Consider the following 26,339-nt stretch of genomic DNA (forward strand, 5'->3'; position numbering starts at 1 on the left):
AAACCAGACAGCACCATTTTCTTTTTTTCTTAAATTTACGGATAGCCAGGGTGTGCGTAAATTTAAGAAAAAAAGAAAATTCCAATACTCAGACAATTTAGAAATGAAGCATTTATTTAGTGAGTCGGTCAGATCATAAGCATTAGGGGTGACGAGTTGTTCTCTTGATAAGTGTGGGGAATTAACAATGTTCTGTCCTGCTAAGCATTCAAAAGGTAATGGGTACTTTTGGGTGTCAGGATTAATGTATGGAGTAAAAAGTACATTATTTTCTTTTGGAATGTAGTGAAGTAAAAGTAGTCAATATGAATAGTGAAGCGCAGATACCCAAAACTACTTAAGTACTTTACACCACTGTAAAATGCGATATACAAACAATATAAAAAGTTTGACTATTCAAATATACTATGCTTTATTTATACTATTGTCAATCGCTGTCCAATCTGCTGTCCAAGGTCCTGATTCCTGACTCTCCTGGCTTAATCTACATTCGGCGTGGCAAGATGGTCGACTGACCGCTCTAACAATTTCGAAAGGCTTGCGGCAGGCGAGAACATTCTAGCCAATGAAAGTGCAGAGACCCGTGTGAACTGGCACAACTGATTTTAAAAAATCGTCGCAATGTCACGTGCAGGACACAAGTACACTCTTATTAACTTAAGTATTATGAAACTTATATTTGATCAAATAAGCCTCAACTATAAAATTAGCAATTAACTTGTATCTTCACTAGATTCGACACTCATTGCTGCCCCCCTCCCCCATACAAAAACTCACTTGGTCTGCTTAAACGCTTATTTTCACGCGGACATATTTTGGGCGGAGTCGACATTCGCTTCGCCTCTGGTTCACCAACTTCAGCTCCCCCTTAATTTTCTCTTAGGAGGGCCCACAAGTGTAGATTTATCCGACAGCCAATCATGTACTTCTCACAGCGTGACACTGTGGGGCAGGGGGAAGACGACTACGGAATCCATTTGGGACAAGACCATAGAGAATGATAGAGGCTTCTAAGTGGCCCAAAATATTTATTAGGATGGGAAGTGCCATTGAGGACTTTCACCATTGTAATGAAGTCAACTGGGTGGGACTTACAACTTCATTGAATGATCCCGCCTGGGGACTCTGTTAGCGTCATGTCCAACCGGGTCATCAGGACGGATCAGCCAACCATGAAAAAAATGTACTACTTCAAAATTGAGATTGAAAGCATCGGCAGGGCAGGCAGACGCTATAATGGCACAGATACAAAGATGAGTCCTCTATCTAGCTTTATGGACGAGACAATAGTTGCAAGTTCAAAGAGTAATTTGCATGGTTTGAGTCGAGTTTTCTGTGAAAATGGTATCAGCGGCGTTTAAAGAAGCCCAATCGCTCTTTACTCCCGTGACGGTTTATTCTCTGCTGGCCTGCGCCGCTCAATTCGCCGTGGGATACATCCTCGCGCAGATATGGGGAAGAAAATGCTCTGGCACTGATAGATGGGTGCTCGTGTGGCTTTTCTACGACGCAATTGTTCACATTACCTTGGTGAGTGTGTGACGTGAGTGAGAAGGCGTTGTCAATATAGAAAGTTAATTTGCAGCTCTTATTTGGCTCTTTCTACTGTTTGTTCATACAGGAAGGACCCTTTGTTTACATGTCACTTGTTGGAACAGTGGCAACTTCAGACAATATTTTTGCTGAACTTTGTAAGTAGGCTACCTGTGCAATGTAAAAAAGAAATTTTTTTTAAAAATTGATTAAACAAAATAATTTATAGTACTGTGTATTGAACATGTTTTTTATCATGCAAAATATAAATTAAATTAACAATGGTGTGTGTTTGAGATGGGCTTTGGAGCCTGGTTGTGGGGAGACATCTAGTGGACATAGTATTAAAATGCTCACATTAAACTGAATAATATACAGGCATGGACTATCAATCACGGTTAGTGCTGGAGTAGAACAAAAACGTGCACCCTCTGGCCCTGGGGTCCCCCAGGAATCTATTGAGATACTGCTCTAACAGATATCCTGTCCATGTAGGGAAGGAGTATGGAAAGGCAGATGAGCGCTGGCTCCACTCTGACCCCACCATCGTCTCCTTGGAGCTGCTGACGGTGGTCCTGGACGGCATCCTGGCGCTGGTGCTTGTCTATGCCATCGTCAAGGACAAACACTACAGGTAGGAACACTGGTACTAAATATGCTTCATTCTCAGGCTTTTCTCATGCTTTATGCCATTCATTTCTATATTGGAACCATATTTCTTTATGGAGAACACTTATTATATTCAGAATTGTCCCATTACACAAACAAGTGTTTACATCCCATAGCAAGTCACAATTTACATTTTTATAGCGTCTGTCTTCAGCATGTGATGTGTTGAATGACCTATTACCATATACATAGATGCATTTGGAAAGTATTCAGACCCCTTTTGTTACAGCCTTATTCTAAAATTGATTACATACTGTTTCCCCCTCAATCTACAAACAATACCCATAATGACAAAGCGAAAACGGGGCAAACATTTTTTTAAACATTTATTAAATATAAAAAGATACCTTATTTACGTAAGGATTTTTTGCTATGAGACTCGAAATTGAGCTCTGGGGGCGTCCTATTTCCATTGATCATCCTTGATGTTTCTACAACTTTGATTGGAGTCCACCTGTGGAAATTCAATATATTGGACATGATTTGGAAAGGCACACACCTGTCTATGTCCCACAGTTGGCAGTGCATGTCAGAGCAAAAACCAAGCCATGAGGTCAGAAGGAATTGTCCGAAGAGCTCCGAGACAGGATTGTGTCAAGGGACAGATCTGGGGAAAGGTACCAAACAGTTTTCTGCAGTGTTGAAGGTTGCCAAGAACACAGTGGCCTCCATCATTCTTAAATGGAAGAAGTTTGGAACCACTAAGACTCTTCCTAGAGCTGGCCGCCCGTCCAAACTGAGCATTCAGGGAGAAGGGCCTTGGTCGGGGAGGTGACCAAGAACCGATTGTCACTGACAGAGCTCAAGAGTTCCTCTGTGGAGATGGAGAACCTTCCAGAAGAAAAACAATCTCTTCAGCAATCCTCCAATCAGGCCTTTATGGTAGAGTGGCCAGACGGAAGCCACTCCTCAGTAAATGGCACATGGCAGCCCGCTTGGAGCATGTGTAATTTAGTCGTCCCCCCACTCGGGGCGACTAACTAGCTAGCATTACATCCGTTACACATGCCAAAAGCACCTAAAGACGATCAGACCATGAGAAACAAGATTCTCTGGTCTGATGAAATCAAGATTGACATCTTTGGCCTGATGCCAAGTGTCACGTCTGGAGGAAACCTGGCACCATCCCTATGGTGAGGTATGGTGGCAGCATCATGCTGTGGGTATGTTTTACAGTGGCGGGGACTGGGAGACTAGTCAGGATGAGGGAAAGATGAACGGAGCAAGTACAGAGAGATCCTTGATGAAAACCTGCTCAGGACCTCAGACTGGGGTGAAGGACTGGGGCAACAGGACAACCACCCTAAGCACACAGCCAAGACAACGCAGGAGTGGCTTCAGGACAAGTCTCTGGATTTCCTTGAGCCCAGCCAGAGCCCAGACTTGAGCCCGATCGAACATCTCTGGAGAGTACCTGAAAATAGCTGTGCAGTGACGCTCCCCATCCACCCTGACAGATCTTGAGAGGATCTGCAGAGAAGAATGGGAGAAAAACACGTGTGCATTTGCAAAAATTTCAAACTTGTTTTTGCTTTGTCATTATTGGGTATTGTGTGTAGATTGCTGAGAACCCCCCCCCCCCCAATTTAATCAATTTTAGAATGTGGCATTAAACGTAAAACAAAATGTGGAAAAAGTCAAAGGGTCTGAATAGTTTCCTAATGCACTGTACATGGAAAGTATAGCCTGGGCGCAAGTTGGTTATCAGCCTAAGTAAACTTGTCATTGTTTGTTTTGAATCTCAACAGTCAACGTGTGTTTTTAGCTTGTCTTGTTGTTGCACARTCTGGCYCCCCRGGTGAATAGTTCTCCATGTTTGTTTTCAGGCACTTTGTCCAGATCACGTTGTGTGTGTGTGAGTTGTACGGAGGCTGGATGACCTTCTGTCCAGACTGGCTGGCAGGCAGCCCCAACCTCAACACAGACCACTGGCTCTACTTATGGATCTAYCTGGTCTTCTTCAATGGGGTGTGGGTGGTGGTGCCTGGACTGCTGCTGTGGCAATCATGGYTGTCACTCAAACGACTTCACCCCTCCTACCAAGCCCCGAAGAAGCAGAAATAGACATTATTTTGTATGTACATAATAGGCATTAGCACRCCCACTACACAGAAAAGCCTGGCTACACACAAATAATAATGCCACTTAACAGACAGACATTTACATTAGGTTTAGCATGTTTTATTAGTTTATCATTAATATAAATAAAGTTATGGATCTGCAAACAAAAGTTAGTTTCCCTAGCTATCTTTCCCCACATCTCCACAGTGTAACAATACTCTCCAGTCTCCCTTAGCAGGCACATTTAACTGCTGTGATGTTAAGTGTTAAATCTCAACCATGTTGATCGCACAATTAAAATGTCCAAATATGGATCCTGCGCTTAGTTCATAATTGGATTGAGATTCCTGGCTCTTCCACAATCATTGTTCCGTTATAATCTGCATTTCAAATGGCACCCTATTCYCTTTATAGTGCACTACTTCTGAGGTACTTTAATATTGTTCTAGTTTAAGGTAGTGCACTATATAGTCAGTATCTCCGACTTGTCAAGAGTCTCTCACACAGTGATATCTCCACTGACGTGTCTCCTCTCAGCTCTTCTTGATGAGTTTGGCCACAGAGAGGAAGGCTTGCTGGAGCCCCATTCCCTTCAGGCCGCTGCATGCCTGGATCTGCCAGGCTCGGTCTTTGTAGCTGGGCAGCTCCAGCTGGTTGGACACCTCTCTGATGTTCATGGTGTTGKGGAGGTCCTTCTTGTTAGCCAGCACCATCAGAGGTATTCCCTTCATGTTGTYGTCKGACAGGACATTCTTCAGAKCCTTCTGAGCGTCCCCTATACTGGCCCGGTCACTACTGTCCACCACGAACACCATAGCCTTACAGCCCTCCAGGTAGTACCTGCCAATTATAGAACTAGGGTAGTGTCTAGCTAATGATATTGCAATTTTAGCAAGTCATTAGTTGAGGATAAAAGGTTATTCTATTCCAGTACTCTACTAACCTGATCATGGGACTGGAAACAGAATGTGCATTTGTTCTAGACTTTAACTGTCACACCTGATTAAACTACACTGAACAAAAATATAAACTCAACATGTAGTGTTGGTCCCATGTTTCATGAGCTGAAATATATGATCCCATACATTTTCTATACGCACAAAAAGCCTCATCTCGTGCACAAATTTGTTTACATCCCTGTTAGTGAGCATTTCTTCTTTGCCAAGATAATCCATCCAGCTGACAGGTGTGTCATATCAAGAAGCTGATTAAACAGCATGATCATTACACAGGTGCACCTTGTGCTTGGTACAATAAAGCCACTAAAATGTGCAGTTGTCACAAAATTCCACAGATGTCAAGTTGAGGGAGCATGAAATTGGCATGCTAACTGCATAAATGTCCACCAGAGCTGTTTCCAGAGTATTGAATGTTCATTTCTCTACCATAAGCTGCCTCCAACGTAATTTTAGAGAAATTGCGTCCAACTGGCCTCACAACCGCAGACCACGTATAACCCCGCCAGCCCAGGACCTCCACATCCKGCTTCACCTGCGGGATCGTCTGAGACCAGCCACCCAGACATTAGCTGAAACTGTAATAAAGCCCTTTTGTGCAGGGATTTTCCCCCCCCCGATTGGCTGGGCCTGGCTCCCCAGTGGATGGGCCTATGCCCTCGCAGGCCCACAGCCCTGCCTAGTCATGTGAAATCCATAGATTAGGGCCTATTTAATTCAATTGACTGATTTACTGTGACTAAGTCAAATTGTTAATTGTTTATTTTTTGTTCAGTCTAATAACAGGCATTATGATTAGTGGAATGAGATGTGTTTGTAGTACTGGGCTAAAACAGAAATAGAATAGCACAGAACCAACAACTCACCTCCAGTTGGCCCTCATCTCGCCCTGTCCGCCCACATCCCACACGGTCAAGGCCGTTTTCTTGTTCAGATCCAGGGTCACCACGTTGAAGCCCACGGTGGGGGAAGTATCCATCACCAACCCTGTCTTGAGCCTGAAGAGCAGGGTGGACTTCCCAGATGAGCCCAGGCCCATCAGAATAACCGTGGGAGTCCTCTTGATGTCCCTCTTGGATAGAAGCAGCCCCATGACAGACASACTTGGCTAGGCAAAGCAGGGTCTGAGGTAGAAGGTAAAGAGGAAGTACGGCAGTCCCACCTCTGCTTCTGAACAATGTTGGGTCTTCCTCGGTAGTCACTGATTTGCATCCACAAAAGGAGATTCGGTGATATGTGCAACCAGTGGCTCTTCTCGATTTTAAATAGTTTTTGTATTTTTGTCTGGGAGTAGGCGTGAAAGCGTCAGGTGTGCTCACTTGCTGCTGCCCTCCGGTGACTAGAGACTCACTCGACGTGAATAAAACTGAGTTTGAGTTTCAGAATAGAAACATGGTCACATGAGAACCAGTCTTTTCACATTCTTCTTTTAGAGGCTGTACCAACAGGCTTTCTCAGTTTCTCTATACTCAAAAGGCATCCTCCCTCATTGCGCAGGTCTAGGGTTTGATTGGTGAAAGCAGTGGGGTGATTATTACCGCAATTGGGCCTATGTTTTTTTAAATTCTTTTTTTTAAACACCAGAGGGCTTTAAACTGTTCTTCTTAATTCCCATTTCTTGCGTTAGGAGTTGGCAAGAGAACAATAGACTGGCACCCMGGCTAGGCGCATGTGTCCTAAAATCTTCTCAACCGTGGACTCTGCCCACGGAGTCCGCCGATGACCTAAACCAAGCGCACCTTCTTTCAGCCCATGACGTCAGTGTGTCCATCTGAACCAACGATTTGGACTGGGGCTCGAGCGCAAAACTATCGCTAAACTCAACTGTTGCTTGGTACGTTTGGCATCCTTACATCAGCGACGACAACAACGAAGTGACAGCTTTATTCTGGTAATCGTGCTTTCAAATCATATTTACTTGAGGTAGGTTTATTAATAGTCGAGCGGTTAAATGTGTCTTTCTTGTTTCTCCTCAGTTTTCTTGATGATATGGAGCGATGCTTTAGGTACAGTAACGTTACAACTTGCTAGCTATTAGTCAGCGCTTAATCTAGCCAGCTAGGTGCTAGGCTAGTTTGCTTTGTAGATAGCCAGCAAAGGGAGACTGCCATGGGTGCAGCCTTCAACGTAGCGCATCGCTAGCTTGACCAGTCACTGTTAGGTGAACGTTACCATGTCGCAAGCTAATTTGCTACCTGGCAGAAGGTAAGCTAACTACTGTTAGCCAGCTATGAGGCTAATAAATGCCGCATCTGTTGTGGCTGAGATTCACGATTGTAATCCCAATGGTCAACAGAGTGCCTGGCCAGAGATGCGTTGGCTCTGCAGTACTTACGTAGTTAGCTACCTAGCTGGTCATCCAGTTATTTAACCAACTGTATGAGACAGTTAAAAGATCTGGATGGGAACGTTTGCCAAATAAAGTAGCCATTCCATCTCCATCTGCATGTTGTCTGTATGGCCCAAAACTATTTAAAACCATGTCGATATCATCGTGAGAATCCAGAGATGGCATTATAAAGTCCTGAAGTCATGTCTAACTTACTGCACAAGCCTTTGAGCAATTATTAACATATTTATGAATACCTTAATTGAAACCAGGGTGCCTCACCACTGAGGTTTAGACTAAGACACAGTGTTTTGTACGTGTCTGTCTTTTGATGGTTGTCTTGTAACAGTGTTAGCGGGGACAGTGGTGGCCTCACAGCCCCTGCTTCTCCCTCCCCTGTGTCCCCCGTCCTCACCCCGACCCCCCCACCGCGGAGAGCCAGAGTGAGGTACCCAGCSATGGTGGACGTGGGGAAGTGGCCCCTCTTCACCCTGCTTGGGGCTCAGGAGGTCTCCTGCATCAGGCAGGCCTGTGTCTTCGGAACCTCAGCCAACGAAGCTATCTACATCACCCAGGACGATGAGGTGAGACTGGGGGTGTCTCGATTGTATAGAATAACTTTATAGTTTTTATGTAGTGCAGAACTCTCTGGAAAGCAGTGGAAATGGTTACTGAGTGGAGTTTCTTGGTTAAATAAATATAATTACATGTAATGGCATCCTCTCCCTGCCTTCTCCTCTTCATCTTTGTCGCTGATCTCCCTGTAGGTGTTTGTGTTTGGGCTGAACTGCAGTAACTGTCTGGGGACAGGAGACAGTCAGAGCACCATGGTCCCTAAGAAACTAGACTTCCTCCGAGGCAAGAAGGTGGTCAGTCTCAGCTATGGCAGTGGACCACACGTCTTACTGGCCACAGAAGGTATGCTGCCCATTGCCTTACCTGTTTTTACCACCACCAAATGGCAACRTTGGCACGTTACTAGAACTTTACCAAAAGCCAGTATAATTGTCATAGTGCAGCTTACTTAAATAGCTCTGTGTTACTTTGGTGCGTTTGTCTCTCAGGGGGAGAGTTGTTTGCCTGGGGGCACAATGGATACAGCCAGCTGGGCAACGGGACCACCAACCAGGGGGTGTCACCCATCCTGGTTTCAACCAACCTGCAGAACAAGAAAATAACACACGTGGCCTGTGGGTCCCATCACTCTCTGGCCCTGACACACGATGGAGAGGTGAGGGGATAGAAGAGAGGAAATACTTTTACAGGGGAAGAGGGAAAGTCCTTTTACATGCACTTGTAATCCTGAAATAAGCCTGTGTCTTAATGCTACTGCTACAGTACTACTGCTAGGTACATAATGTTTAAGAGAATAAAAACACTGTTGATGAACATGAGTGGAGTATTGGTGGAGGTCGTGTGTAGCCTGTCAGTGTGTGGAGTGGACTATGGAACCATGTCAGGTTCAAGTTTTCTAACCAGAGCTGATCAGTGGTCACTTGTCTTGGCTGTCTGTCTCTTTAAGTGGTTTATGTTTGTCCCAGCAGCAGGTTAGGGAGGTATTATCTCAGTTCACTGTGTCCAGGCGGGCTGCATCTAACCCAGGCCCACTGGCCTGGTCTCACACACGATATGTTCACTGTGTCCAGGCTGGTTGTATCTAACCCAGGCCCACTGGCCTGGTCTCACACACGATCTGTTCACTGTGTCCAGGCTGGTTGTATCTAACCCATGCCCACTGGCCTGGTCTCACACACGATTGAAGAGTTGATGTAGAAATTACTAATGATTTCCAAAAGTAGATATTTAGGGCTATCTTGGATGTGTTGAAATATATGTTACTCAGCACTGTAAAGGGATAGTTACAACATTACCTAATATCATGGTTACCTAGGATCACTGGTCACAAGGTGTGATTGTGTATAGGGTTGACAGTCGGTGTGTATATGATTGTATCTGCTAGGTGTTTGCGTGGGGTTACAACAACTGTGGCCAGGTGGGTTCAGGTGCCACAGCCAACCAGCCAACCCCCCGCAGGGTGACCAACTGCCTGCAGGGTAAAGTGGTGATGGGCATYGCCTGTGGACAGACCTCCTCYATGGCCGTGCTCGACAACGGGGAGGTGAGAGACCAAGCCCWTGGGAAGGATGGGTTTATATTGGATAGTTCCCTMCRGTCCAGTGAAAGTCAAAGCAAAATGTTATATAGCACCATATACATAAAGGAAGATATTGCTGACTACCGTGGCCTGTGTGTGTTGCAGGTGTTTGGCTGGGGCTACAAYGGGAATGGCCAGCTGGGAGTGGGCAACAACGGTAACCAGCTGACCCCCTGTCGCCTGGCAGCCCTCCAGGGTCTCTGTGTACTACAGGTAAGACTGGACAGTAGTGTACACTACTACCACCTGTATGTCTCTGTCTGAATCGTCTACTCATGTCTACTTCAACTCAAACTAATACAAAACAGAATTGAGCCCAGAGCCTTGTTGCTGTCCACTCCCACTGTGTAAAACTCTTCAGGACTTGTCTTCTAGATCGCGTCAGGCTACGCCCACTCCCTGGCTCTAACAGACGAGGGCCTGCTGTATGCCTGGGGGGCTAACACTTACGGACAGCTGGGTACTGGCAACAAGAGCAACCAGCTCAGTCCTGTACACATCATGGCTGAGAAGGAGAGGTAAGGGAGTGAACACACTCATAGGATTGTGATGTAACTCTGGTGGCTGCTACCGCCCACTAAAAGCCCCAGTTGATACTGTCATCTTTCAAAGACTCATGGTTAGTTCTCTTTTCTCTTCGTCTTCTCTGTTGTATTCCATCCAGTGTGGGTCCATACGGTAATACTGCATAGTCCAAACATTGGCTCACACACCAGATCTGGAATAATCTGTCTCTGAGTTTACATTGTCCCTGTCACAATGAAGCAAAACTAGAATGGAGGGGAGAGAGGGGCCATTATGTTGTGGGTTGGTGTACAAATGGTTTTGACACTTGACAAGCATGAACTTTCACTGAAAACATGCAAACCAGTTATTGAGATTTAATTCGGAATAGATCGTGGACATTTGTCATGTTCATTTCTATCTCTGAACGTTGTGTAACATGTCATAACACTCTTGAATGAGCCTCAGGTTGGCCTTGAGATCAAGCTACAAGACAGAGGGCACAATAAAACCAGCAACCTTCTGTGTCCATGGAATACGGTCATGGCTAGACAGGATACAGTTTATGTCAAATTGACGTCAAAGTATAATATTTTAGCTAACACTAACCTGCTACGTTAATTTTCCTAACCTGCTGCGAAAATTCAATTCTGACATAAGCTACACTACATGACCAAAAGTATGTGGACACCTTCTCATCAAACATCTCATTCCAAAATCATGGGCATTAATATGGACTTGGTCCCCCCCTTTGTTGCTATAACACCCTCCACTCTTCTGGGAAGGCTTTCCACTAGATGTTGGAACATTGATGCGGGGACTTGCTTCCATTCAGCCACAAGCATTAGTGAGGTCGGGTACTGATGTTGGCCGAATAGGCCTGGCTCGCAGTCTGCGTTCCAATTCATCCCAAAGGTGTTCGATGGGGTTGAGGTCAGGGCTCTGTGCAGGCCAGTCAAGTTCTTCCACACCGATCTTGACAAGTCATTTCTGTATGGAACTCGCTTTGTGCCTGGGGGTATTGTCATGCTGAAACAGGAAAGGGCCTTCCTCAAAGTTGGAAGCACAGAATGGTCTAGAATGTCATTGTATGCTGTAGTGTTAAGATTTCCCATCACTGGAACTAAGGGGCCTAGCCCCAACCATGAAAAACAGCTCCAGACCATTATTCCTCCTCCACCAAACTTTACAGTTGACACTATCCATTGGGGCAGGTAGCTTTCACCTGGCATCCCCCAAACCCAGATTCGTCCACCTGACTGCCAGATGGTGAAGCGTGATTCATCACTCCAGAGAACGCGTTTCCGCTGCTCCAGAGTCTAATGACGCTCCAGCTGACGCTTGGCATTGCGCACGGTGATCTTAGGCTTGTGTGTGGCTGTTCGGCCATGGAAACCCATTTCATGAAGCTCCTGATGAACAGTTATTGTGCTGATGTTGCTTCCAGTGGCAGTTTGGAACTCGGTAGTGAGTGTTGCAACCGAGGACAGATGATTTTTACGCACTACACGCTTCAGCACTCGGCAGTCCCGTTCAGTGAGCTTGTGTGGCCTACCACTTCGCGGCTGAGCCGTTGTTGCTCCTATATGTTTCCACTTCATAATAATAACAGCACTTACAGTTGACTTGGGCAGTTCTAGCAGTGCAGAAATTTGACGAACTTACTTGTTGGAAAGGTGGCGTCCTATGACAGTGCCAAGGTTGAAAGTCACGGAGCTTTTCAGTAAGGTCATTCTACTGCCAATGTTTGTCTATGGAGATTGCGTGGCTGTGTGCTCGATTTTTATACACCTGTCAGCAACAGGTGTGGCTGAAATGGCCAAATACTGAAATGGGTGTCCAGATACTTGAGTACATATAGTGTATATCCCATCTAGTTAAATTCATGGAACACCAGCGACTTCAGCAGTGTCCTGTCATTCTTCCTTCTCTTTTTGTGTTTCCTGTCTTCGTCTTAAAGGAGAGAGGTTCGCCATAGGCAGCAAAAGGACAAGGGAAAACACGGAAGAGGCGTGGCACAGAGAGACAGAGTAGGGAGACGTGTAAAGAAACAATGCACTCAAGAATCACAGAATTTCTTATAGCGGTCAAAAGACACAGGAGAGTACTGTTACTTGGTAGAGTGTGTGTGTGTGTGTGTGTGTAACACACTCCCTCCCTCCCCCCCAGCAGGATAGTGGAGATTGCGGCGTGCCACTCCACACACACATCTGCCTGTAAGACCCAGAGCGGCCAGGTGTACATGTGGGGCCAGTGTAGGGGTCAATCCATCGTGCTGCCACACCTCACACACTTCTCCTGCACTGATGACGTCTTCGCCTGCTTCGCTACGCCGTCTGTCATGTGGAGGCTACTCTCCATGGGTGAGTTAATTTAATCATTTATTAAATGTTATTTAAAGGTGCAGTATGTAACTTGGTTATAATATGTGTTTTTTTCTTTTTCTGATCTCTAAGTNCGTCGTCATATTTCCTCGTCTTAGCTTTCGTGAGACTTACGTTTGTCTCATTATCTCCGTCTCTCTCCGCCTTTCTTTTCATCCCTGTTAAATATTTTTCCATGGTGTCTCTTAAGGGTTTGTTATCTGCACTTCATATCTCCTGCTCTGTGCTGTGTGCTCTTGTTCGGTGCAAAAAAAACCTACTCCCTGCGGCAAAAAAAAGCATGTTCCCCGGGGTCACACGCGCCCCCCCTGGCATCGCTCCGAGCCCCCCCAGGGGGGCGCGCCCCACTATTTGAGAAGGACTGCCCTAACCAATGGTCTAGGATAACCCTCTCTTACACACACACACACACCATGATTCCCAGCTAAGGCGTTGTGTTCTGTCGTAGAGCATGATGACTTCCTGACTGTGGCCCAGTCTCTGAGGAAAGAGTTCGACAGCCCTGAGACGGCTGACCTCAAGTTCAGCGTGGACGGGAAATACATCCACGTACACAAGGCTGTGCTCAAGATCCGGTATGTGAATTTTTGTTTAAAAAAAAAAAATATTTTTAAACTGCTGAAGCAAGCGCACACATTTTCTTTTAAGTAATGTGGCTTTTCTAGTTTTAGCCTTTCCAATAGGACCAACCAGGTACAATAAAACCTGTCTATAGACATAACACGACAACATAAGTGTCCATCATTGTTTCTGTCAGGTGTGAACACTTCCGCTCCATGTTCCAGTCCCACTGGACAGAGGACATGAAGGAGGTGATTGAGATCGACCAGTTCTCCTACCCCGTCTACCGCTCCTTCTTGGAGTTCCTCTACACTGACAACGTAGACCTGCCCCCAGAGGACGCCATCGGTGAGTTGGACTGAAGCAGGAATCCTGTTTAGGATCCATACGGGGCCCCAGAATCAAAACAAATTACTTTATTGAGTTAAAGTCCATCCATAGGAAAGCCGCTGTGTGTACGAACTATGTCTCTGTTTCAGGCCTGTTGGACCTGGCCACATCCTACTGTGAGAACCGTCTGAAACGTCTGTGTCAACACATCATTAAGAGAGGAATCACCGTGGAGAACGCCTTCTCTCTGCTCTCTGCCGCCGTGCGATACGACGCTGAGGTGAGACACACTGTGACAGTGTCACTACTAAGGGTTAACCGCTCAGATTCTTACTGGTTACCACAAGCTTCTTGAGGCTGCCTTCTACGAGAGACGTTAGCCGTGTCATTATGGACATATTAGTCAGATGACCTCGTATACCATCTTATACATATTTAGGTACTGTATACCAGGGGTAGGGAACTAGATTCAGCCGCGGGCCAATTTTTGATGCGTAGCGGATGGTCGGGGTGCTGGAACATAATTATAATAAGTTGTACTCTACAAATTGGATAAAACTAAGCCCCAAAATAGATTTTTATTTGAAAATAATAAAAATACCTTGATTACCTTACGTTAAACAATTTTTTTTCTGAATTCCTGGTGACTTTAGTCTTTTCTGACCCAAAACTAAGGGTGCCCCAAAAAATCACTTGGGGGTTGGTTTTGGCCCGCGGGTCACTTGTTGCTGACCTGCTGTATACTGTACCCGTGTTCATACTGTGACTGGATGTGATCGCTTCCCTGTAGGACCTGGAGGAGTTCTGCTTCAAGTTCTGTGTGAACCACCTGACAGAGGTGACCCAGACTGCAGCCTTCTGGCAGATTGATGGCAACATGCTCAAAGAGTTCATCTGCAGAGCCAGCCGYTGTGGGGCCTTCAAAAACTGACTGACCACTWACCAGCCCCGAAGGAAGGACGAGGAAAGGGCTAGCATGAACTGGTTTGGCTTGACACTACTTGGCCATGGTAGAAAGGACAAAGAAGGAAATGGTATGAACWTGGAAACGGCTAGCTTGAACCGGATCTCTAAATTGCCATATTATTCATCCATTGAGACAATGTCTGGAGTGGTCATCTGGYGWGGTCATCWGGTGACTATGGCTCACCTCCAGTTACACAGCCAAAGAAGCCAAAGCCAGTCCCTGCCTATGCACCTAATATTCCACGCGGACAGGTGGCACTGTGGGGAGGAAGTTCCTTTACCAGTCAAAACAGTGACATCAAAGTTCATTGTCTGTCACTGCATGTTTACAAACCTGCTAAATGCATCAGACTGCTCATTTAGCGTCAGTTTAATTTGAGGACCATAGATCTAGCTTAAGATGGACACTGTTACATGCCTGACAATGTCTGGTGACAGCCGAGGCAGGTCATGGCAGTCAACCCCCCAATTTGCAGATTATTTTATTTTTTTGCATCAAAGCTGTGTACATTGCTCTACTGTTGAAGGGTTGGATGTAGCTGGCCAGAAATATATTTTACAGGGTTTGTGGATGTTTTGAGGAAATGACAGTTTCAATATGAATTGTTAATATGCTGTGTACTGACAAAGTAGAGCAGAGCTTGTCATTTATTCATTCAGGCACATTAATTCTCGAGACTTGAGATGACCATGGTGATGCAATGCAACAATGAGCAGGAACTTGGTTTTCAACTCTTCAGTTCTTTTACCAGACAGAAAACAAAACATTTGGACCATATACAACTTGTTACTCTGTGTGAAATCTTTTATTCTTACAAAAATAGATATCTACATTTTTTACTATTATTGCATTCCTTTGGTTGAGATTACCTACCCCTCCACCCCAGCATTTCCAATCATTCTGCTGCTTTGAATATTGTTTTAATGGTTTAACGTTCATTACTACATTCTAATTTACTTTGAAGCGAGTGTTTGTACTGAAATTTAAATTCAACGCATTGTATTCTTAGATTATAATTTTTTCAGAAATAATTTGTTGCTTATGTTTATTTTTGAAATATTTACAATTATTTAGGATGGAAACAGTTGCTATTGGTGCCACAATTCAACATGTTTATCGACTTGCAAGTCATGAGATGCAACCACTTTGAAATAAACAAAACTACATTATTGTATACAATTCTGGATGATGCATTAGAAATGACTTCACATATTCTTGTTTTGAACATTCATATGAGCAATGACAGATAATTACAAACATGTCCTTATGCTGCCATCTAGAGGCCATCACATACATTCTCTAATCCTAGAGACACTAGCCTAATGAATATCATTCTTTATTATAAACTGGGTGGGTCAAGCCCTATGCTGATTGGCTGATAGCTGTGGTATATCATACCCTATACCACGGGTATGACAAAACATTTCTTTTTACTGCTCTAATTACGTTGGTAACCAGTTTATAATAGCAATAAGGCACCTCAGGGGTTTGTGATGTATGGCCAATGTACCACGGCTAAGGGCTGTGTCCAGGCATTTCGTTGTGCCTAAGAACAGCCCCTAGCTGTGGTACCTCCACGGGCCTTATTGCTTAAGATTATCACGTCATGAATGAAATGACATACTAATAATAGAATGCAGATGTAATCTGACAATTGTTTTTTAATTGCAACTAAGAATGCAGAACATATACAACAAACACTGCGTTTGACATTTCTGGTGGTTAGGTGCAAGACAAGCTCCGCCTATTTGTTCCACGTCAGAAGATATAGGGCCTAGCTTAGCTGTTCAGAAACCTACAACATCAAATCATCATACGTATTTACCTTGTCTGGAGACGTTCGCTACATTTTACATTCAATTGATTGAATGGCAACGACAGATACTGTACAGTCGAACCAATATTTGAAACCAACCTGTGCCGCTTCATGCAACTGTAAAGGATATCGCGATGTAAGGGAAGCCAGCACACAAACCGACACCAAAGTACAAGTGAGGCTTACTCGCTGTCAGTTACTGGCGAGTTGACAGCTTGACAGAGAATGCTGCGAATGATTTTACTGTTCGATAAATATTGCTACTCCACACGGAATAATGAGCTTTGAGCATATTCAAAATAAAGACGTAATTGTGTCACCGTCTAGGCTTTTATTAGTTTAAACCCACACGTCTGTAGCCTACCTAGTGCTGTCGAGAAACGTTCAAACGGGATCCTTGGGAAGTCCCAACTGTCTGACGTCACCCCGTTGAAGATTTTTTTTTATTATATAAAAAAGAATATATATATTAACAAATATCAACAAACAAAAGAGGAATAGTCACATGCAAACAAGCATACAAAAAAACTATTTACATTGCCAGGAATCCTAAACAAACAAATCATATTCATAAATAATACAAGTTCGAATTGCCTTTTTGTTTTAATTTTAGTTATAGTGCCATATTGTTTAAACTCATTTATAAAGTGAAAAAAGTTAGGTTTTGAATTAGACCATTTGTGAATATGAAATTTACCTAGTATTATTAGCAGTTGAATTAAATATACTACATCTTTATCTATGTCAGAATTCTCTGAAATTAATCATATCAAAACCATTAAATAGTACAACCAGTCCTTTTTTTTTTTTTTTTTTACAATTCTGTCACCCCATTGAAGTTGAAACTGAAATGGTAGCGGTTTCGTGTAGTGACGTTCCAAGGATAACGTGACTGGTTCTGCAAAGAGGTCTTGAGCGTTATGGCACCGGACAGGTAAGCTGGGCTTGCTCTGTAATAGTAGGGTTGCTGGATCAAGCATCCGTTTGGTTGTTCTCCCCTATGAATGCCAGAGTCACATACATGTTTTGAAGAGAAATGTACTGGCCAACAGTTTCACATTCTATGTCAGTGCTCCAGAGTTGCAGTGGGAAGAGGAAGCAAATGTCTGCCCAATGTTTGCTTTAACCTAAATAATTTATTTGAGCTCAATGTGTTATCACTTGGGAGCTGCAAAGATCTAGTGGACAAAAACTCACTTGCCTTCCCTGTTTGTAATCCTGTTTTTCTATGGTGTGTTTTTAGGTCATGGACCCAGGCTGTCCAAGGTTAACCTCTTCACCCTGCTGAGTTTATGGATGGAACTTTTCCCCAAGGAGGAACCAGAAGACATAAACCAGAATGACTTTGTAAGTTTGACCTACAGTGCACTCAGAATGTATTTAGACCCCTTCCCCTTTTCCACATTTTGTTATGTTACAGCCTTTTCCCCTCACCAATCTACACACAACACCCCATAATAACAAAGTGAAAACAGGCTAAGAATTTTTGCAAATGTATTAAAAATAAAAAAACAAATGCCTTATTTACATAACTATTCAGACCCTTCGCTATGAGTCTTGAAATTGAGCTCAGGTGCATCCTGTTTCCATCGATCATCCATGAGATGTTTCTACAATTTGATTGGAATCTACCTGTGGTAAATTCAATTGATTGGACATGATTTGGAAAAGCACACACCTGTCTATATAAGGTCCCACAGTTGACCGTGCATGTCAGAGCAAAAACCAAGACATGAGGTCGAAGGAATTGTCCATAGAGCTCAGAGACAGGATTGTGTCGAGGCACAGATCTGTGGAAGGGTACCAAAACATTTCTGCAGCATTGAAGGTCCCCAAGAACACAGTGGCCTCCATCAGTCTTTAAAAAATATATATATTTTGACCTTTATTTAACTAGGCAAGTCAGTTAAGAACAAATTCTTATTCTCAATGACGGCCTAGGAACAGTGGGTTAACTGCCTTCTTCAGGGACAGAATTACATTTTTTACCTTGTCAGCTGGATTCGATCTTGCGACCTTTCGGTTACTAGTCCCAACGCTCTAACCTGCCGCCCCATTCTTAAATGGAAGAAGTTTGGAATCACCAAGACTCTTCCTAGAGCTAGCCGCTCGGCCTTGGCCAGGGAGGTGACCAAGAACCCGATGGTCACTCTGACAGAGCTCCAGAGTTCCTCTGTGGAGATGTGAGAACCTTCGAGAAGGACAACCATCTCATCAGCACTCCATCAATCAGGCCTTTATGTTAGAGTGGCCAGGCGGAAGCCACTCCTCAGTAAAAGGCACATGACAGCCCACTTGGAGTTTGCCAAAAGGTACATAAAGGACTCTCGTACCATGAGAAACAAGATTTTCTGGTCTGATAAAACCAAGACTGAATTCTTTGGCCTGAATGCAAAGCATCACGTCTGGTTGAAACCTGGCACCATCCCTACGGTGAACAGTGGATCTGCAGAGAAGAATGTGAGAAACTCCCCGAATACAGGTGTGCCAAGCTTGTAGCGTCATACCCAAGAAGACCTGAGGCTGTAATTGCTGTCTAAGGTGCTTCTACAAAGGTATGAAAACGTATGTAAATGTGTTATTTCAGTTTATTTTTAATACATTTGCAAACATTTCTAAAAACCTGCTTTTGCTTTGTCATCATGGGGTATTTGGTAGATTGATGAAGAACATTTATTTAAAAATTAATTTTAGAATAAGGCTGTGATGTGGAAAAAGTCAAGGGGTCTTAATACTTTCCGAATGCACTGTATAGCGGCCATTACATATTGTTGTTAGAACGTTGGGCCAGTAACCGAAAGGTCGCTAGTTTGAATACCTGAGCAAACAAGGTGAATAATCTGTTGCTGTGCCCTTGAGCAAGGCACTTAACCCTAATTTGCTCCAGGGGCGCTGTACTACTATGGCTGACCCTGTAAAACAACACATTTCACTGCACCTATCAGGTGTATGTGTCATTAAAAAAATATATTTATATAGATAACATGCAATAAATGACCATATTGAGCATCATCAATTATATGATATGCATCATCACTTTTCTCCCTTATCTCCTGTCTGTTTCTCTGTGTCAGACGCGGGGTACAGGCCTGGTGGTGGTTCGGGACCAGAGGGTGGTGGGTCTCCACTGCTCCGGTCCAGAGCTCCACGTGGGGCAGGTAGCTGTGATCAGACACGGGCCCAGGCTGGCTGCCTCAGACCTCTACTTCTCTAGGAGACCCTGCGCTACCTGCCTCAAGATGCTTATCAATGGTGAGGAGATATATATACACTGCTCAAAAAAACAAAGGGAACACTAAAATAACACATCCTAGATCTGAATGAATGAAATATTCTTATTAAATACTTTTTTCTTTACATAGTTGAATGTGCTGACAACAAAATCACACAAAAATTATCAATGGAAATCAAATTTATCAACCCATGGAGGTCTGGATTTGGAGTCACACTCAAAATTAAAGTGGAAAACCACACTACAGGCTGATCCAACTTTGATGTAATGTCTTTAAAACAAGTCAAAATGAGGCTCAGTAGTGTGTGTGGCCTCCATGTGCCTGTATGACCTCCCTACAACGCCTGGGCATGCTCCTGATGAGGTGGCGGATGGTCTCCTGAGGGATCTCCTCCCAGACCTTGACTAAAGCAACTCCTGGACAGTCTGTGGTGCAACGTGGCGTTGGTGGATGGAGCGAGACATGATGTCCCAGATGTGCTCAATTGGATTCAGGTCTGGGGAACGGGCGGGCCAGTCCATAGCATCAATGCCTTCCTCTTGCAGGAACTGCTGACACACTCCAGCCACATGAGGTCTTGCATTAGGAGGAACCCAGGGCCAACCGCACCAGCATATGGTCTCACAAGGGGTCTGAGGATCTCATCTCGGTACCTAATGGCAGTCAGGCTACCTCTGGCGAGTACATGGAGGGCTGTGCGGCCCCCCAAAGAAATGCCACCCCACACCATGACTCACCCACTGCCAAACCGGTCATGCTGGAGGATGTTGCAGACAGCAGAACGTTCTCCACGGCGTCTCCAGACTCTGTCACGTCTGTCACGTGCTCAGTGTGAACCTGCTTTCATCTGTGAAGAGCACAGGGCGCCAGTGGCGAATTTGCCAATCTTGGTGTTCTCTGGCAAATGCCAAACATCCTGCACGGTGTTGAGCTGTAAGCACAACCCCCACCTGTGGACGTCGGGCCCTCATACCACCCTCATGGAGTCTGTTTCTGACCGTTTGAGCAGACACATGCACATTTGTGGCCTGCTGGAGGTCATTTTGCAAGGCTCTGGCAGTGCTCCTCCTGATCCTCCTTGCACAAAGGCGGAGGTAGCGGTCCTGCTGCTGGGTTGTTGCCCTCCTACGGCCTCCTCCACGTCTCCTGATGTACTGGCCTGTCTCCTGATAGCGCCCCCATGCTCTGGACACTACGCTGACAGACACAGCAAACCTTCTTGCCACAGCTCGCATTGATGTGCCATCCTGGATGAGCTGCACTACCTGAGCCACTTGTGTGGGTTGTAGACTCCGTCTCATGCTACCACTAGAGTGAAAGCACCGCCAGCATTCAAAAGTGACCAAAACATCAGCCAGGAAGCATAGGAACTGAGAAGTGGTCTGTGGTCACCACCTGCAGAACCACTCCTTTATTGGGGGTGTCTTGCTAATTGCCTATAATTTCCACCTGTTGTCTATTCCATTTGCACAACAGCATGTGAAATTTATTGTCAATCAGTGTTGCTTCCTAAGTGGACAGTTTGATTTTACAGAAGTGTGATTGACTTGGAGTTACATTGTGTTGTTTAAGTGTTCCCTTCATTTTTTTGAGCAGTGTATATATATATATACACACACACACACACACACACACACACACACACACACACACACACACACACACACACACACACACACACACACACACACACAGAGAGAGAGAGATCACTTGTAAAGTCTTGTCTCTTGTCTGTCATCTCCAGCTGGGGTGAGCCGCATGTCCTTCTGGCCTGGTGACCCTGAGATGAGTCTGCTAGCGGTCAGGCCTAATGGGACGGACTCCATTTCCCAGGAGGCCATGCTGGACGCCATTGCGTCCGAGAAGCTGAAGTCCAACAGCCGGCCCCACATCAGTGTAGTGGTGCAGCCCGTGGCCCCTGGCCTGCAGCAGTTTGTGGAGGAGACCTCCAGGGGGTGTGACTTCATGGAGAAGGTGTCGGGGGATGACCCAGAATTGGACGCTGGGGACTTCTACTGGAAGCAGAGGAGACGGAACCTGGACACTTTCTCAGAAGAGTTCCTAATCCCACACGAACAGTGCCACCGTGACATTCTCACCAAAATAGGTCAGTAGTACAATCATTCAACCATACTTGTTAGCTAGCTTTTGTTCACCGGCTAGCTGTATTTGGGCTATATTGGCTAACTCAAGATGGGTAGGTTTGAGGATCTCCTTTGCTCAAGAGGCCACGTGCCACGCCATCTGTTGTGTAGATTCTGTTAAATTAATATAAACAGTATGTTTAACAGATGAGGATATGACACTGTCTTGCTACAGGTCTGGAGAACTTCTGTATGGAGCCGTACTTCTCCAACCTGCGTCAGAACATGAGGGAGCTGGTCGGTGTTCTGGCCTCAGTAGCTGCTAGTGTGCCTCTTCTCCAGCATGGATTCTACAGGAAGGACTCCCAGCCTGCAACCTCGGAGCAGCCCCAGCCTCAGGGGGTGTCCCAGGAGATTGCCAGACACTGCATCGTACAGGCCAGACTGTTGGCCTACAGAACAGGTATCGGAAATATCTGTTTGAGTAATCTGGCTAGTATATAGACTACTATTCAAACTAGGAAGTCATTTTGTAAAGGTGACATGTCACCACATTTTGTGAGGAATCACATAAAGGAGTTCCAAGTAATACAAATTTAAATAATGCAGGAGAGAAGACTATTGTTATGACTATTGTTATGACATAACGTCCCATGGTTGACTGCACGTTTGTTGGAGAGATGTGTTGCCCTGGGGGGGTATCGGGTGAACAGAAAGTATCCCAAAAGACATTCTAGTTTCATTAGTGGTTAGCGACAGCTACTATGAAAAGGAGTTCTCTGATTGGTTGGTCAGCCGATCACTCAAGAAATCAACATTTTATTTTTTGAAAGGGTTAATTATATGTTCATGTTTTAAGGCTAACAGGACAAGCTGTGATGGGTGGTTCAACCTGTCTGAAGGTTGAAACAGATGACTGAGTGTTACTTGTTTGTTGATATTCCAGAGGACCCTAAGGTTGGGGTTGGTGCTGTCATTTGGGCAGAAGGGAAATCAGTGAGTAAACCATTATTGTGTTTTCTAAGCTCATAACTATACATGAATATTATGTATTTTGCCTCTGTAATATAATGACAAAAATAAAGTGGAAAGGCTGGTAACAAAGATTTCAATGTGAAAAATGAATAAGGTCAAACTGGCATTCACTGTGTTCTGTGCTCACCTGTTTTAGGGTGGTTGTGATGGCACGGGGCGGCTGTACCTGGTGGGTTGTGGGTACAACGCCTACCCAGTGGGCTCAGAGTACGGAGAGTACCCCCAGATGGACAACAAACAGCAGGACCGCCAGAGGAGAAAGTACCGCTACATCATCCACGCTGAGCARAACGCACTCACCTTCAGGTCAGGAGGAGAGGGAAGACATGGGCTCCATCTCAATACTCCTAAGTGACTTCCTCCCCTTATATCCACCCTTCATCTCCACTGATATGAGAGGACAGGATACAGATGTAGGAGCTTAATTGCAGCAACAGGAAATGTGGATTATAATTAATGGACATTTTTGTAGGTTTTGATACATTTTTCGTAAGGTATTGACATTTTTWAAGTGGAATTGGCAAACTGCAGAAGCCTTTTTAAACCTCAAATACACTACACATTTTACATTTCTTGCATTGCAGGAAAGTTTTTCTGCAACAGGGTGATCAAATTAAGATCCTACATCTGTAGATGAAGGAAATACAGGGAATGTGTACATGGGTATATTTGCTCTCGACCTGTCCAGTCCTTACAGGTCAGTGGAGATGGCAGAGAGGATGCAAGGAGAGGAAGCAAGGAGGTACATCCGAGAARTCGGACCAGGGGGCAGGAATTAGTAGCTGGGCATGAGGATTTATGACGTAAATAAATGTGATTGACTGTCGTTTCTAGGAGTGACGAGATCCGCGAGGAGGAGAACACCATGCTGTTTGTGACTAAGTGTCCGTGTGATGAGTGTGTCCCTCTGATCCGAGGAGCTGGGATCAAGCAGATCTACACCACTGACCTGGACAGCGGTAAAGACAAGGGAGACATCTCCTACCTCAGATTCCACGGCCTCCAAGGAGTCCTGAAGTTCATTGTGAGTACCTACATTGATTGACGGATTAATAGTTTTTCTATGGGTGTAGCAGCATCTCAATAGTCTATTCCTCTCATATTTTCTTCATCTGTACTGATGAGGGAAAAAACTGGATGGATTCCTCSTAGATGTTTTCCATTCAGCTTTTACCTATCCTTGTGTTTTCCTTGTTAGGCTATTGAGGTATACTTATRATAGTGCTTTCTACAGATGCAATTTTCTTAGTGTGTTTACATGTTTTCATCACAGTGGCAGAAGTCCTCTCTGGCCAGGAGAGCCTCTGAACATGCTGGTCTTCATCTAGCCAGTGAGTTGTCCATCTCTGTACCATTAGTTAGCATGACATTTGTAGAGAGTGATGTCACGTCTTCTCCTTCTCTAATAAACTCAGCAAAAAAAGTAACGTCCCTTTTTCAGGACCCTGTCTTTCAAAGATAATTCGTAAAAATCCAAATAACTTCACAGATCTTCATTGTAAAGGGTTTAAAGACTGTTTCCCATGCTTGTTCAATTAACGAACATGCACCTGTGGAACGGTCTTTAAGACACTAACAGGGACACATTATTCCATTTGTTAGTCACATGTCTGTGGAACTTGTTCAGTCTATGTCCGTTGTTGAATCTTATGTTCATACAAATATTTACATGTTAAGTTTGCTGAAAATAAACGCAGTTGACAGTGGGAGGACGTTTTCTTTTTTGCTGAGTTTATATTGCCATTCGCGCAAATGTAATGTGCATGCCGCCACCTAATCACCACAATACTGATGACGGATCAGCACTTCTAACCGTCTCTGATTTGACTGTGCGATGTGTCCCACCTCTGACCATGTCTTGTTATGATTACAGATGGATGTGTGGGGAAGCATGGGAGACAGCCTGAACAGGCCCTTCAATCCAATAAGAGGTTACGGTCAGCAACAAACCCAGACCGTTCCCCTGTTTGTTGAACAATGGTACCTGTAGCTTTCAGTCTGGTTTCACCAGGCTACGGTCCCCAGGCTCTTGTTGGCATTGGAAACGTTTCATTTATCCAATCGCATATTGATCAGTGATTCAAGTAAGGAAGGATACATTTTAACAATGTTGGAAATTCAAAGGCCTCTTTATACTCCCCTGTAATGGACAGTTTCAAGGAGTAAACTCAAGGTGATTTTAAAGGACTGACTGTATAGATATTTAAAAAAAAGTTATTGCAAGGCTTGTATGTATAAGTGAACTGTAAATGTGTGTTTCCTAATTGTTTGTCTGAGGAGTTTACAATGAAAGTTGTATGAAGGCTACTGTTGATTGTAGCTTTAAGTTTACTATAGTTCTTCCAGACTTGAAGAATCCAAGTCMCATCCCAGCCAGTGCAGGCTATCGCCACTATATTGCACTTTGCCTCAAAGGATAATAACTCCTAGACCCATGCAACTGTGCTTTGTTTTTTTGTTACATGGTTGGCTCCTACATCCTTGAATTGTTTCATCCTGTTTTGCCAAACTGCTTTTAACTGATAACAATAAGCATCTAGCAGCAAAAAAACATGACAAACCAGGAAAACAATGTATGCATTTCTTTTATTGGTGTTGTGGTACAGTAGTATCAATGTGATTTAATTTTTTTTTAAAATGAAATCCCATGGTTGAAAAGCGTCAATATTACTTTAGTACAGTATGTTAAGTAAATCTGTTTTGGCTTGGGTGTAAGTTCCTACTGATACAGCCTGAATCTTTTAAGTCTCTTATTTGAATCCAACAACGTCACAGTTTATGCCATTCGAAGCCCCGTTTATACCTGGTGTTAACATGGGTCCTGTGTCTTGATATTGTCCATATTCTGATTGTGACCATTTCTAGACCTGTGTAGAATATTACAATTATTGATGATTCTTCCTACCTCCAGAGGTCATCGAGGACTAATTGTATCTTGATATCTTACAAGTGTAAACATCTGGATTGTCAAACTATTTTAAATAGTCCCTCTAAAATCATTGATTCAAGGGATCAATATGTCTTAACATTGGGAATCTCATAATTTGAATACAGGGAGGGACTAGGGTTCAAAATATCACTTTTGAGAAAGGTCATTGGCATGGCAAGACTTGAACCTGTGACCTTGTGGTCCTAGTCCACAGCACCAGTGGGAGGGAGGGCATCATTATTGTTCTTGTACATTTTATAAAGCTGTTCATTCCTTTCGTCGTTTTAGTATGTCAGATATGTACTAAAACATTTTAGGTTGGAAAACAAAAGCCGCATTGGGATTCAAACTGGCAACACCATCTGTCGCAACCTGTTTAACACCCTCCCACAAGCACTCCACCTCCCTGAAACACTTGTCTTTACTTGTAAACTCCACCCACTGACATGTCACTCTAAGCTCTGCCCACTGAACTTTCATCCAACCAATCAATTTGTCCCCGGCTACCTCGAGAGGGTCAGGAAGATCTGTTCACAATTAATTGTCTACACTGGTCTAGAAATGTGGTCAAGATCAATATTGCATGTTAGCACCAGATATAGAACGACTGAGTTTCACCAAAACGACAAGGGCATTGAGGTTACTATCCCTTGTGTGTGTCAAGTCCAATCTACCAATTGCAATTTAAAGAACAATCACTTGTCCGTGGCATGGTGCCCATCACATTTATTATTCAATATTACATTGAAGAGCCATATTAATTAGTTCATATTTTCAATTTAGATGTGATCGT

The 26,339-nt window shown here is 44.3% G+C and overlaps 4 protein-coding genes across 11 annotated transcripts; 3 read left to right on the plus strand and 1 right to left on the minus strand.

The window, feature by feature from the left end:
- Window positions 1–856: 856 nt before the first annotated feature.
- Window positions 857–4,577, plus strand: ebpl (EBP like). Its single transcript, XM_024140031.2, has 4 exons — window positions 857–1,530; window positions 1,622–1,691; window positions 2,029–2,167; window positions 4,029–4,577. The coding sequence occupies exons 1-4, from the start codon at window positions 1,342–1,344 to the stop codon at window positions 4,264–4,266; spliced, it is 636 nt and encodes a 211-aa protein (XP_023995799.1). The 5' UTR covers window positions 857–1,341; the 3' UTR covers window positions 4,267–4,577.
- A 219-nt stretch (window positions 4,578–4,796) lies between these two features.
- arl11 (ADP-ribosylation factor-like 11) lies at window positions 4,797–6,312 on the minus strand. The gene is made up of 2 exons (XM_024140032.2): window positions 6,086–6,312; window positions 4,797–5,103 (listed from the first exon to the last, which is right to left on the minus strand). The coding sequence occupies exons 1-2, from the start codon at window positions 6,310–6,312 to the stop codon at window positions 4,797–4,799; spliced, it is 534 nt and encodes a 177-aa protein (XP_023995800.1).
- Window positions 6,313–7,025: 713 nt separating this feature from the next.
- rcbtb1 (regulator of chromosome condensation (RCC1) and BTB (POZ) domain containing protein 1) lies at window positions 7,026–15,628 on the plus strand. Of its 7 annotated transcripts, none has more exons than XM_024140024.2 (13): window positions 7,027–7,110; window positions 7,196–7,225; window positions 7,898–8,132; window positions 8,316–8,466; window positions 8,613–8,779; window positions 9,509–9,667; window positions 9,809–9,916; window positions 10,079–10,221; window positions 12,377–12,570; window positions 13,040–13,166; window positions 13,349–13,500; window positions 13,632–13,762; window positions 14,273–15,628. In XM_024140024.2, the coding sequence occupies exons 2-13, from the start codon at window positions 7,209–7,211 to the stop codon at window positions 14,411–14,413; spliced, it is 1,725 nt and encodes a 574-aa protein (XP_023995792.1). In that variant the 5' UTR covers window positions 7,027–7,110; window positions 7,196–7,208; the 3' UTR covers window positions 14,414–15,628. The 7 variants fall into 7 exon arrangements, with proteins under 7 accessions (XP_023995796.1, XP_023995792.1, XP_023995794.1 ...); XM_024140026.2 differs by having other exon boundaries at window positions 7,913–8,132; XM_024140028.2 differs by lacking the exon at window positions 7,196–7,225 and having other exon boundaries at window positions 7,026–7,110.
- Window positions 15,629–16,222: 594 nt separating this feature from the next.
- Window positions 16,223–25,254, plus strand: LOC112072646 (cytidine and dCMP deaminase domain-containing protein 1-like). 2 transcript variants are annotated; one of them, XM_070439870.1, is made up of 11 exons: window positions 16,223–16,440; window position 17,228; window positions 17,509–17,612; window positions 19,340–19,517; window positions 21,243–21,605; window positions 21,818–22,045; window positions 22,529–22,578; window positions 22,754–22,923; window positions 23,452–23,641; window positions 23,891–23,948; window positions 24,491–25,057. In XM_070439870.1, the coding sequence occupies exons 1-11, from the start codon at window positions 16,318–16,320 to the stop codon at window positions 24,589–24,591; spliced, it is 1,566 nt and encodes a 521-aa protein (XP_070295971.1). In that variant the 5' UTR covers window positions 16,223–16,317; the 3' UTR covers window positions 24,592–25,057. The 2 variants fall into 2 exon arrangements, with proteins under 2 accessions (XP_070295971.1, XP_070295970.1); XM_070439869.1 differs by lacking the exons at window positions 16,223–16,440; window position 17,228 and adding an exon at window positions 17,126–17,199 and having other exon boundaries at window positions 24,491–25,254.
- Window positions 25,255–26,339: the final 1,085 nt, after the last annotated feature.

Source organism: Salvelinus sp. IW2-2015, unplaced genomic scaffold (assembly GCF_002910315.2).
Source record: "Salvelinus sp. IW2-2015 unplaced genomic scaffold, ASM291031v2 Un_scaffold1986, whole genome shotgun sequence".
In the NCBI taxonomy this organism is placed as follows: Eukaryota; Metazoa; Chordata; class Actinopteri; order Salmoniformes; family Salmonidae; genus Salvelinus; species Salvelinus sp. IW2-2015.